Here is a 13,538-nt window from a genome sequence, read left to right as displayed (position 1 = left end):
ACTTGTCTATAGAGGGAGCTGAAAATGTGTACAAGACCTTTCGAACCATAGAAATACCCATAGACACTGGTTACCTGCTGGGCAGGAACTGGGGCTGCAAGACTGTGGCCTGGTCTACACTGGTGGGGAGAGAAGGGAGGATCGATATAAGTCACACAACTTCAGCTACGTTAATAATGTAGCTGAAGTCGACGTACTTAGATTGACTTACCGTGGTGTCTTCACTACAGTGAGTTGACTGCTTCCGCTCCCTCGTCGACTCTGCCTGCACCTCTCGCCAAGTTGGAGTACAGGAGTCAACAGGAGAGTGCTCGGGGATAGATTTATCGTGTCTAGACTAGACGCGATAAATCGATCCCCGCTGGATCAATCGCTGCCCGCCGATCCAGCTGGTAGTGAAGACATACTCTGGGTAGCAACCACTATTGTATATACCTAGTAACCCTGGGGTTGGACTCCTGGACAAGGCCTTCACCCATGGAACCACCATCTGACCTTCACTGCCACATGAGACCCGAGAAACCGCTGAGCCCTGATCCTGCTGGCTGGCACAGGCACTACCATCCTCCAAACAGCAGGAGCTCCCTTTTTCCATAACAAGCTGCAAGCCCGCTGTGCCTTGTTTAATCACCCCAGTCCCTCTGCACTTTCCTGATTCCCTCCTACTCAGCACCATAATTCATCACCTCTTGAAGGCTTCACTGAGATGCCTGTACTGAGTTCTTGTGCCCATTCTGCTGCTTGGGTGTGTTTAGGGTTGCCAACCCTCCAGGATTGTCCTGGAGTCTCCTGGAATTAAAGATTAATCTTTAATTAAAGATAATGTCGTGATGAAACCTCCAGGAATTTGTCCAACCAAAGTTGGTACCGCTAGATGTGTTGGATGATACTAAACATCAGCACTACTGGTATTTTGCTGTGTAATCAATGTATGGTGAGTCTTCTGCTCAATACAATAATGATACCCGATCGGGCTACTTGTAATCCCCCTTGCACTGTTTGTCTTTACAGGGACAGCTTCATAGGAGGGTGAATGTCTGGCACATAGTAAAACATGTTCTACAGCGAAAATGAGTTAATGCTCTTTTTACAACTCACATGTCAAATTATAAAACACTCCAACATGTCTTCCTCAGAGGGTATTGCCTTGCATTACATCAAGGAGAAACGTTGCAATGTGACCTCCCCTCGAACTGTGGTGGTGTATGTGTGAGCCTGAGCCATGTTAACAAAAAAACTAGGTGCATTTTAATACGTAGCTTTTGTTTGATGTTTAGGCCATCTGGATTGTTGCTTTTGTGGCCTCGGTTTTCCTGGGACTAGACTATGGCTTGCTTACTGCTGTGGCGTTTGCAATGATAACCGTTATTTACAGAACACAAAGGTCAGACTTTTTTCCCTCTTTCTCAGAATCAGGGCTTTGTGGTGGATTTTTGTTTGTTTTATTTCATTCCCTTTAAAAAAGGAATGAAATAAAACAGAAGTCCCATTTCATGAGTACAGTAGAATCTGCTTAATTGGGTCATCCAGAGGGTGTCCCAGTTCAGGGCCCAGTTCTGTTGCTTCAACCACAGAATGTACATAAAAGACAGCAGTTAATGTCCACAAATACTGTTCTAAATGAAATCCCAGGAATATGCAGATTCTGTTTCATTTTTAATCTGTATTTGATCATTTTTTATTAAAGCCCTAGAGCTCAGAATTTCAGACTTGTTTAATGCCTGGCATTTGTCAAGTGCATTACTGTTAAATGGAATTTATGCCAAGACTGGCCCAATTAAGCAGAAGTCACTGTTATGTGTTAGCATTTGATGGGAGATGTCCCAGTGGGGGCAATGTTGGGTCAATTCTGGTCCAATGTTAGGTCAGTTTTGGACCCACATAATATATGCCATATATACTCGATCATAAGCTGGTTCATTTATAAGCCGATTCCCCCCAAGATGGATAAGTAAAAATGGAATTTTTTTATAACCCATTCATAAACCGACCCTGTAATTCAGGGGTCGTCAAACTTTGGCTCCCGGGCCATCAAGATAAGCCGGTGGGCCCAGACGGTTTGTTTACCTCGAGCGTCCGCAGGCATGGAGGTAAACCTAAGCAAACAAAGTGTCCCGGCGCGCCAGCGGCTTACCTGTGGGGAAATTTTGGGGATGGAGGGGAGAGAAGCTGGGGGTCAGCGGAGTAACCCCTTTGACTACCTCACATGACTCCACCCCTAGCCTGGACCCCCACACTCTCCCCATCCCATTCCTTCCCACCTTATCTGAGGAGGGCTAGGGGAGGATGTCTCTGGCCTAGCCGGCGCTGCTCCAGCAGGCTGCGCCGGCGGGTGTGGCTGCAGCCTGCCAGCCCCAGAGCTGCAGCTGCTTCGGAGGCTGGAGGGAGAGCAGCGTGGCCAGAAGGAGAGAGACTCTGGCCCCGCCTCTTCCCTTCTGGCTGTGCTGCCTCTCCTTGCGCCCTCTGTTGGGGGGAGGGGCTGTGTCCCACCTCTCCCTCTCTATACTGTTCATAAGCCGACCCCCTTCTCTGATGCTTCCCTTTTTTTTTACTAAAAAAAATTTGGCTTATGACTGAGTATATACAGTAGTTAATTCCCTGGCAGCTGAGTGTTCAGCATCTTACAGAATCAGGTCCTTCCCTCTGAGAAGCAGGATGTTTCTTTGAAACTGTGGCCCAAGTTCTCTGCTGGTGTGAGCTGGAATAGCTCCATTGTAGTCAATGAAGCTGTGCCAATTTACACCAGAAGAGAATTTGGCCCTGTAGCTTTTGCTGGCCAGTTGCAGCAGTTGGCCCACCCAGCAGGTGTCCATCAGTTGATGGTCATCAGACAGGCTGGGATATTTTCCAAATGCCCTTTTTATTAAAAAAGACTTAGTTTGATTCATGGTTTAATCACCACATGGCACCTTTATTATGTTCTTGCTGTAAACTTCCTCAAAGCATGTTTTGATTAGTCCGTACAGACACTGCACTAAAGTACAGTAGCCATATCTGGGGTAGGTTTAAAGCTGTATTTTAATGTGTGTTCTTCTCTAATCTGTGAACTGTAATATTGAGACCGTATGCATCCATTTCTCTCCAGTCCACAGTACAGAATCCTGGGTCAAATTCCTAACACAGACATTTACTGTGACGTGGAAGAGTATGAAGAGGTAGGAATGTGTTTTCCTGTATTAAATTATTATTATTAAATTGCTGTTATAGAGCATAGTCAGATTCCTGGAATGGCTGAACAGTCTTAACGCTGTAATTTTATGCATAGCGGCGAGAGCCTCCTGCTGTGAAACTAGCCACTCCTACATTCTTCTATGCTAAGGTTACACTGTGGGGAAACAAACTTACTTCGCTTTAATAATATGCACCATTTTGTTTCAGATTTTAGTGCTTTTATAATAAATGTGCACGTTCCCTTGTGGTTTGTATTGCATGACAAGTTCTGGTGCAAAGACCACCTATAATAGAGGTCTTTGTACAGCACTTGATCTAGTTTAAGATTCTAGGGTTTATATAAGTACCATTACTAATACCAGAGCTGTATGTGAGCTCCACTAGGGTGAGCTCCACTAGTCGCTTTAGCTATATTAATGAAAACCTACAGAACCAAAGACCTAATGTAGTCTGTTTTTAGTAGAGCCGGGCAAGTGGGTCCCAATGGAGAACTTCATTCTATGAACCCCACCTCTCTGTTTTCCAGTTATCCATGACCAGCCTTATTTTCACAAACCTATTTATTATTTGATGAATGATTTCTGTGAGCATAATGTCACGCTCTGGCTTACACTCAAGGCTGTTTTGTATCTGCTGTTTATGCTGTATGAAGTCACCGACATTGCATGGTATTGCTTCTGCTCTTGGAGAACGTTTCCCAAACTTACAAGGAGCTTTCAAGGTCAGGGCCGGCTCCAGACCCCAGCGCGCCAAGCAGGCGTGTGGGGCGGCATTGTCGGGGCAGGGCGGCATTTGGCTCCGGCGGACCTTCCGCAGTCATGCCTGCGGGAGGTCCACCGGACCCCGGGACGAGCGGACCTGCTTCAGGCATGACTGCGGAGGGTCCCCTCTTCCCGCGGCTCCACTTGAGCTCCCGCAGGCATGACTGCAGCGGGCGCGCTGGTCCCGCGGCTTGGACGGAGCTCCCGCAGGCATGCCTGCGGATGCTCCACCAGAGCCGCGAGCCAGCGCACCCGCCGCAGACACTTCTGCCCCAGCCGCGGGACCGGGGAAGGGCGGCGAAGCGCGCCGCCCTGCTTGGGGCGCCATAATTTATAGAGCCGCCCCTGTTCAAGGTGGCTGCACAAACACTTCTGGAGCTAGTACTTGTGCAGTATTTATGTATTTGCATGAGTGCTTGCATCACTTTTTTGTTTCCTTTTCATGAACATTTTTAGGAACACCATTTTGTTGGCAAAAAGGGGATATAAATTCACTGTTTTGTATTCAAACATTGGCCAGGAATTTTTGAAATCTTTGCCCAGCTGTCATAAGGGGAGCTGCTTTTTTAAAGGTCCATATGCCCACATCACTAAGTGTCTGTCTCCTACAAGCCTGCATTGAAAAGAATGATGCTGGAATCCTAAAGCATTGTTGCCACCAGAAGTTGTTATGCTTTGAACAGAGTGACAAGAAGATGTCTGTGGGTATGCTGATATCCACACAGACTAGTCCCATATCACTGCTGTGCTAAATGTATTGGGTATTCCCTCCCCTAGGGTTTCTAACTCTGTTGTAAACATGCTTGGGCTGTGTGTGGCATGCCAGACCTCTGCTTTGGGCCAGAGCATTTCAGTTTAAAGTGTCAGAGCTTCTTCTATTAGTGGCTCTGCATAGTCACACTTATGGGTAACATGTCACCTGGTGCTACCTAGCATTGCCCATTAGAGTGCACGTGTACCCCTTCCTACTCCTCCCTCAAGTGATTCCAAATATTCTGACTTTAGTATTCTTTTTAGTACAAGGTAGTTTTTAAATCTAGAGAGTTCAGTCTAGCTTGTAAGGTGGGTTCTGTGTATTGGCAGAACCAAAGAGGAGGCTGGGTTTTCAGAGATGTGCTTTGTGCCCATCTGTTTTCCTGGCATCAGACAACCATTTTAGATGCCTTAGGTGCATGGGGTAAGGCCACACTCCTGGGAGTTCTATTTGCCAGAGTGCTCTGTCATGCCCAGAGCCTACAAGGAGAAACAGAACAGACTGCAGGTACTTCTAGGCGATCTAATGTTTCCAAGACTGGGATCTTTGTCGGTGCTGGCTCCTTCTATTAAAGCTGTTAAGCTTCAGAGGCACTGTTCGTGGAAAAAAAGGCTGCTTAAGAAACTTAGAGCCACGTCGGCCCCAAATGTATCTCTTCTGGAGAAGACGGCCCCTGTTAACAGTGCCAGATATCAGACTATTTGGATCTGTCCAATTCTGACATGGCCTCTGCAGTTCTGTCTCTGAAATTCAAGTCAGTTCTGTCTTCCCCTTTGAAGACCAGAGGTGCAGAGCCGAGTATTTCTCTGAATCCAGTACTCCCCAGGTCTGTGGGGCCAGCTCCTTCTTCCTGTTTCAGGACCCTCCTCAGTTCCAAAGTTGTCCTTTACTGTAGTGGTGGATGTTTATGAGCTTTCTTCAGATCAGAGTGAGGATGATGAGAAAGACTTTGTCAGTGTTGGGAATTTGCACCTTCTTCACCTGAAAAGAGCAGAGAAAGTTGTTAGTCTTTCTCTAGATCCATGTATGCATCTTCTTCCCAAGACTCCTATAGGATCTCCAGGCAGATTTTTCTCACCTCTTGTTTCTCTTCACCCTCCTGGTCTGTTGCTTTCTCCAGTGAGATCCATAGTGGATCCGAGGTCAGAGCCTCAGAGGAGGCTAGAGGAAGAATTAAGAAACCTGATTTATCACCGTTCTTGACTGTTCAGCCAGGGTTTCCTCACTCCTTTGCTGTAGGCTTAAGCAGATACTCTGCATACAAATGACTCTGTTTCTCTTATCCCAGACCAGAAAGAGGATTTCACTGTTAAGCTGATGAGACCAGCACTTAGGAAGGCCCTGTGGGTGATAATAGGGCAGCACATGGACAATGACTTAAAATGATTCTTTATGCTTGAGTGTCAACAGGGTACTCAGGGTGGCATAAAAGAAGCTTTGGGCCCTTCCCATCTCAGAAAAGGTTAGCACAGCTCCTACCAGCTCAGGATGTTCTGTTGATAAGGTTGCTTCCTACAAGTAAGGATCTTCTGGATTCAGGTCTCAGCTGGATGTTCCAAATGGCAAAGTGGCGTCTGCACAGCCAACGTATCTGGACATGCTCCACAAATGGTGGCCTCCGCACGGCGTGACATCACACTCACCATACATGTGATGTCATGCTGTGTGGAGGCTGCCATTTTGTAGGTCAAAATGGTGGCCTCCTGTTTGTGGAGCAGGGCAAGATGTGTTCAGGGGCAGACAGCATCGTCTCCTGGGACGAATCTGGCCCGTTGAACCCATGACCCCATTTTATGATGGGGCTACCACATTTGGGGTTGCAGCACACAGTGTGAGAACCCCTTCATATAGCCTCCACTCAGAACATTAATCAACATTGTGGGGGCTACACATGTGCTCCAGCAGGCAATGTGTGGAGAAGGTTCTACCATTAGGTAGCACCAAACGGCACTTTATCCATAAGTGGGAATATGCAGCGTCACCTCAAAGGATGGTTACAAGTGAGTAACCTTCATTTCCAGGTGCCTGTGTAAACAGTTGTGAATCTGCTTTCAAGGGGATTTTATTAACAATATCAAAGCAGTAACCAAATGGGGGGAGGGGAGGTTTTCCTTAGGAACATTTAAAAACGAAGTACTTTAAAACCGTACAAATCTGAGATCAGGTTACTATGTTTTCCATTTTTGTCACTGAGGACACCATGAAGTGTAGGTCAAGAAAGAAAGAAATAAAAAATAATTGGAAAAGTATCAATAAAATCAGTGGGGAGGAAGGAGAAGAGAAGCATTTATAGAACTGCATGATTTCCTGATATTAAATAATACCTAGTGTTCATAGCAACGTTAGATTTAATTTGATTTTAAATTATTTTCTTTCATTGTTAAAAATATAAATGCAAATATTATGTGATATTGATCTCACTCAGTATTTTATTGTATTACAACTATTAGAAGGTCCTTCTAATTTACTTTCCATACAGCATCCTAGGTGGGAGTATATTTCCCTTTATTTGCAGCATGCTACCCATCATTCACGCTGTTCCATGGCTGTTCTAGAGACAACAGTACCATTGGTATGGGTTACATTCAGTGACATCCACATGTGCAGTGGGAAGTTGGCTTATGTTGTGTATTCTGTGGTTCGGGCAATGAATATTTGTGATCATTCTTGTGACTGTGTATGTGGGAGAAAAATAAATGTGTGCTTTCCTTCCAGAATAAATAGCACTTAATTTCATGTATTGTAACGTTTCATTCCTTAGGTGAAAGAATATCCTGGAATAAAAATATTCCAGGCCAATGCATCCCTCTATTTTGCCAATAGTGAATTGTATGCAAGTGCGCTGAAGAAAAAGGTGAGTAAAACCAATTCCTTAGTATTCTCTCCCCTCTTGAAATAGTGAACTGGTCTCTGAAAAGCTTTAAGGTTAATCCTTTTGTGCATCATCTTTCAGCTCCATTGGCAAAGTCTCTTCCCCCCTTATATGAACTGGGATTTCCTAGGAGGGTGAATATGAAATTTACTTGTAGTTTGATTCTGTGAAGGGCACTACACACAAATTATCTACATATACACATTACTTCACCCACCACCAAAATGCTGCCATATTTGGTGGGGAGGGGTTTAACACCAATAACATGTATATTTAAGGGATAAGACTGCATTGGCAGGGAATGACACACATACTAATCTCTTAAACATTTTTCTGTAGCTTCCATGATGAATCTTGTACAGTTGAGGTGGGTGGTGCTTGTTTTCACGAAGCAAATGGCCTTGACGATTTATATTCGAAAGTATTTCCCCCCTATAAATCTCACACTCAATCAGTGTTCTGTTGAAACTTGTCACTATCTGATCTAGAAAAGGATTGTGGTTCAAATTTCCACCTCATCATTGTATTAACATGCTGATTCCAAAGATTACTGCTTCTTTCTTCATACATTTCCCCTTTAAGGAAAGCTGTATAATGTAATCATATGTTATAATATGTTAAGGTGATGAATTTGACCTTTGAATAAGTAACATGATAGTCCTAACAAGTTGAACCTCATTTGATTATGCCTTTCCTTATGTGGTAGACTGGAGTTGATCCATGTGCTGTATTGGCAGCAAAGAAAAAAGCCCAGAAAAGGCATGCCAAGGAACTAAAGCAGACAAATGAACACAGGAAGAAAGCAGTCTTGAAGCTTGTGAGTGCCAGAGTAAATACTTAACTTGCTAGATTGGGGGGGGGGGGGGGGGGGGGGGCATCTTATTGTATTGGCTCTTTATGCATCATTTATACAAGAATGTTATTTGAAACAGGAAGGCTTAGAAATGTGCGTTGTGCAGCACAGACTGTTTTTGTTAGAAAACTACATCAAAAAAGGGAATGTCACTCAGACTTGTTTTAGAGAATTCTCTAAAACAGGGCTTAGTGTGATCTAGGAACAGAGGAACTGCCATCCTGGATCAGACCTAAGATCCATCTAGTCTAGTCTCCTGTCTGATAATGGCCAGAGGCTTTAGAGAAAGGTGTAGAAATTTCACAGTAGGCAGATTTGGGGTTATCTGAGCTAATGTGGGCTAATCTGAAATTAACTCAAAGTAATAACCTGTTAAATATAAATATTTCCATTTCTGCACACAAGAACGACTTATTGATTTGGTTAACAGAAAAAGGGGGATCTGATGAAAAGCAGAGTGTGATGACAAGGACTGTCTGAAACTTCTGCACATTTATGTGCTTATTCTCTGTGGGAGCTGTTAGATGCTCAGTGCTTTTGAAAATCAGGCGGGTGCCTAACTATGGGATCAAGAGCCTAATTGTAGTGTGATGGGTTAGATCACAGAACCCCCCTTGGGAGCTGCCACCTGATGTGCCAAGACTACTGCTACCCCTGCCTTCCCTGCCAGCTCGGGACCCCAGCACCCTGTCTTGCTGAGCCAGACACTCCCGTCTGCTCCATTAAAGACCCAGGGTCTGAATTACTTGCCCCAAAGCTGCAGGTTTACCTGAAAACAGCTCACAGAAGTGTTCCTGTCTTTAACACTCAGATGCCCAACTCCCAATGGGGTCTAAACCCAAAGAAATCTGTTTTACCCTGTATAAAGCTTATGCAGGGTAAATTTATAAATTGTTCGCCCTCTATAACACTGATAGAGAGAGATGCACAGTTGTTTGCTCCCCCGGGTATTAATACATACTCTGAGTTAATAAGTAAAAAGTGATTTTATTAAATACAGAAAGTAGGATTTAAGTGGTTCCAAGTAGTAACAGACAGAACAAAGTAAGTCACCAAGCAAAATAAAATAAAAAGCGCAAATCTATGTCTAATCAAACTGAATACAGATAATCTCACCCTCAGAGATGCTTCAGTAAGTTTTTTTCCTCAGACTGGACACCTTCCAGGCCTGGGCACAATTCTTTCCCCTGGTGGTAGCTAGGGGATTCTTCATGATGGCTCCTCTCCTGCTGTGTTCTATTCCACTCCTTTATACATCTTTTGCATAAGGCATGAATCCTTTGTCCCTCTCTGGGTTCCCATCCCCTCTTTCTCAATGGAAAGACACAGGTTAAAGATGGATTCCAGTTCAGGTGACATGATCACATGTCACTGCAAGACTTCATTGCCCACTTGGCAGCGCACACGTATACAGGAAGACTTACAGGTAACACACACCCATCTGCAGACAATTGTCCTGGTTAATGGGAGTCATCAAGATTCAAACCACCATTAATGGCCCACACTTTGCATAATTACAATAGGCCCTCAGAGTTATATTTCATATTTCTAGTACATTGGTACATTTATACAAATAGGATGATCACACTCAGTAGATTATAAGCTTTGTAATGATACCTTACAAGAGACCTTTTGCATGAAGCATATTCCAGTTTCATTATATTCACTCATTAGCATATTTTTATAAAACCATATAGACTGCAACGTCACATGTAGGCTCTTATTTTTTAAGATTTTGGCCCTAGAGATTTTTATTCCTGAATGTGTGTGTTATAGCAGAATGAGCTGCTCATCGCACTGCCGGGCCAGTGTGGTTATTTCCATTGCCAGAGAGGAGAAAATGCTGATGTAAGTTTTTGAATGAAAACTGTAACTCACTGTAAGGTCATGTCTTAGATCTACTTGAACTTGCTACGTACCATTAGCATATATAGAGAAGGTGGGGGAGGGCTAGGTCTAAGTTCAGGTATAAATCCTGTGAACGTAAACATGTGGGAGGGTGGGTTGAAGCCATAGACCTTATCAGAGGCTGAAGGAAGCTTGTGGAAAAATCGTTATTGCAAATGTATCTACTTGTCATTAAGCTCTTGAGTTTTATCTTCTCTTATAGACTAATGACATGGAAACAAGCGTAAAACACGAGGTAATTAATGATGAGCTACCTCTAAATGGAAAATCTGCAGATGCTAATGCACAAGGCACATCTCCTGATGAACTTGAACACTTTATGGAGCCAATGACAAATGTTCACTGTATAATTTTGGACTTGACACCAGTGAACTTTGTGGATTCAGTTGGAGCAAAAATGTTAAAATCAGTAAGTGGTATCTTTCATATTCCCTCCACCAAAATACATGTCATGTCTTTTGTAGGGCACTAAGAGGGCCAATCCAGATGATCTTGCATCAAACTCTAATTACTACAGGTTTTAACTTTCACGTTTGATGCTAAGTTCTTGCTGCTATACTGGGGAACGTGTGACCATCTTGTGCAACTCTCAAGTCAAGTTAAGCTACAAAGTGCCTATGTAAAAGCTAGAGGGATGGAAGAGGCAGAAGATAATGCTGTGCAAGAGTCATTTTAAAAGAGAAATAAACATTAAGCAGCTGAACAGCTTTTTAAAAAATGCATTTTGTATTTTGTCTTATACCAGTGAAATTGTGATATGTACAAAGGTATTTCTATAGATTAAACCTCCATTTAAACTTCTGCAGGTTATAAAAGAATATGAAGAAGTTGGCGTTTTTGTGTGTATAGCCGGCTGCAGTGGTAAGTTGTAGAGTTTTGGCGGGATTCAGGTGGGGTTGGCATCCATCCATCCATGGATTTTTGTATTGCCAGCCATCACTGTAGGGTCTGAGTGTCTTCCGCATTTGAAAAAAAATATTGGTTTGAGAGGAGAATCAGGGCCTAGTCCACCAGGCCATGACTGGTGCCAGAGTAAAACGCTGATTTAGCACGTTCTTCAAAGGCTTGATCCTGCTCCGACTGACTTGAATAGCCCTAAACACGTGACTGCAATGGGACACCTTGTATATGCTTCAAGTTAGGAGCGTGCTTAAGTACCTTGCTGAATCAGACCTAACTCACTCTGTTCTAGTCAGTGGGGTGTCACCATTGTGTGAGGAGAATCAGGTGCAATAATGTTTCTGATTTCTGACATTTGGAAGTTTATCATTGTCCCCTGAGACTGATCAACGGTATATTATGGCTGGATGAAGATGTGCTAGTACACACACACACACACACACACACACACATACATCTGTAATTGGAAATCTACTCAGCTGTACATTTAAATCTTGTGTATTTTACCTATAGCATTATTTGGCTTGCATCTTTTTTGTCTCAAATCTGTTTTGAACAGAAAAACTTGAGACTGGGAAAGCTACACGCTATCTCCCTCCCCCTTAGTTAATCTAAACAAAAACACAAGACACGAGATACATGTGTGCCATGGTTATAGTTTAATATATTTGCTTTACAGGCCCTGTTATGGATGATCTGACTCGACTTCATTTTTTTGAAAAATCCACCACCAGAGATTTGCTGTTTCACAGTGTTCACGATGCTGTTCTCTCCTGCCAGCTGAAGGTTGGGTCTGTTCCACAAACTGCCTCAGACCTCTTTGTTAGTAATTCAGAATCGCACATGGAGAACTGAAATCTGCATAATTCCATGAGAAAGAGAGACTCTACCAACACTTAATTTGCACAGTATAAACTGAGCGTAAGACTATCCACCTCTACGGGTATACTCTCTACAGAGGTGGGGTAGTTTATTTGCTACAGGAATAATGAACAAACGGTTTGCCGCCTTAATACTTTTGAACTGTGCTCTTCCTTACCTGAATCCGGGTGTAACTTAAATCAACATGCAAACATTTTATTTGTATGTTGTTGAAAATAATGTACACCGCTACCCCAATATAACACTGTCCTTGGGAGCCAAAAAATCTTACCACGTTATAGGTGAAACTGCATTATATCGAACTTGCTGTGATCCGTCGGAGTGCGCAGCCCCGCCCCCACTCCCCAGAGCGCTGCTTTACCACGCTCTATCCAAATTCATGTTATATCAGGCCGTGTTATATCGGGGTAGAGGTGTATTTTGCTGCGGACAGGATATTGGAAAATTCTGATGAGGATGGGTTAAGTTTTTAGAAACATGGCATTGGAGGATATTGCACTAAGCTGCATATTAGTTCACTTTGGATAAAATAGTGAAACATCTGGAGTGCAGGTAATGGACAAATGGATATGTCACACACTGTTTCCAGCAAAGTGGGATCTTGCAAAAAACATCTTTTCTGCAATTACCAATGCAATGCGGTGTACCACTGTCTTAAAGGGTTTTCTTAGTCAGATTCAAAAAGTGCTGCCAGTGTGTGTATAGCAGGGGTCAGCAACCTGTGGTAGGCGTGCCAAAGGTGGCACGCTGCTGCCAGCGGGGTCCCGGCCACCGACCCCGGTCAGCCTGCTGCCGGCCTGGATAGACGGAACTTAGGCTGGCAGCAGGCTGAGCGGGGCCGGCAGACGGAACCCCAAACTCAGCCCACTGCCGGTCTGGCATGCGAAACCTTAAATTAATGAAGACTTGGCACACCGCTTCTCAAAGGTTGCCGACCCCTGGTATATAGGGGAGATTCTTGTTCAAAACTATGCCTATCTACTAGCTGGATTTGTGACATTTCATGCTGGTGTCATTAACTGCTGTTTTCTTAAGCTGGATGGTACAGACCATGTTCCTATTTTTATATTTAACCTGTCTCAACAATGACCACCTCATTCTCAAAATATTCTCCCCGTTTTGGCTGAATTTCAAATCAAACATAATTAGTATATTACTATTCCTACTAAACAATTCCAGTGCTACAGTTGAGTCACACCTACTAGAAAATAGCGAATTACCACCAAGTAGTAAATGATTGAGGATAATCTGGTTAAATGGGGTGGGACCAGACTGAGACAGATGAACCTTCTGCAGTCCCTTTTAAACTGCTACAGGCAGGTAGTCAAGGGCCAAACATAATTTGATGTGGAAGAAGAGACCTATTCAGTCATCGACATCATCCTGCTCCCAGTGCAGGCTTGTCTCTGATCCTGCCTTTAAATGCTTTGTAGCATG

The 13,538-nt window shown here is 43.8% G+C and overlaps 1 protein-coding gene across 1 annotated transcript in view; it reads left to right on the top strand.

Moving 5' to 3' along the window:
* Nucleotides 1-12,913, top strand: part of SLC26A5 (solute carrier family 26 member 5) — a 37,065-nt gene extending 24,152 nt beyond the window's left edge. The window contains exons 13-19 of the mRNA XM_044980248.1: nt 1,278-1,384; nt 3,086-3,155; nt 7,448-7,540; nt 8,265-8,375; nt 10,522-10,728; nt 11,126-11,180; nt 11,899-12,913. Coding sequence (XP_044836183.1) covers nt 1,278-1,384; nt 3,086-3,155; nt 7,448-7,540; nt 8,265-8,375; nt 10,522-10,728; nt 11,126-11,180; nt 11,899-12,074 — 819 coding nt within the window. The 3' untranslated portion in view covers nt 12,075-12,913. The remainder of the gene's footprint in view (nt 1-1,277; nt 1,385-3,085; nt 3,156-7,447; nt 7,541-8,264; nt 8,376-10,521; nt 10,729-11,125; nt 11,181-11,898) is intronic.
* The last annotated feature ends 625 nt before the right edge of the window (nt 12,914-13,538 follow it).

The sequence above is a fragment of the Mauremys mutica genome, chromosome 1 (assembly GCF_020497125.1).
Source record: "Mauremys mutica isolate MM-2020 ecotype Southern chromosome 1, ASM2049712v1, whole genome shotgun sequence".
Classification (NCBI taxonomy): domain Eukaryota; kingdom Metazoa; phylum Chordata; order Testudines; family Geoemydidae; genus Mauremys; species Mauremys mutica.
The sequence above is the reverse complement of the archived record's forward strand: the minus strand, read 5'-3'. Positions and strand labels throughout refer to the sequence as shown.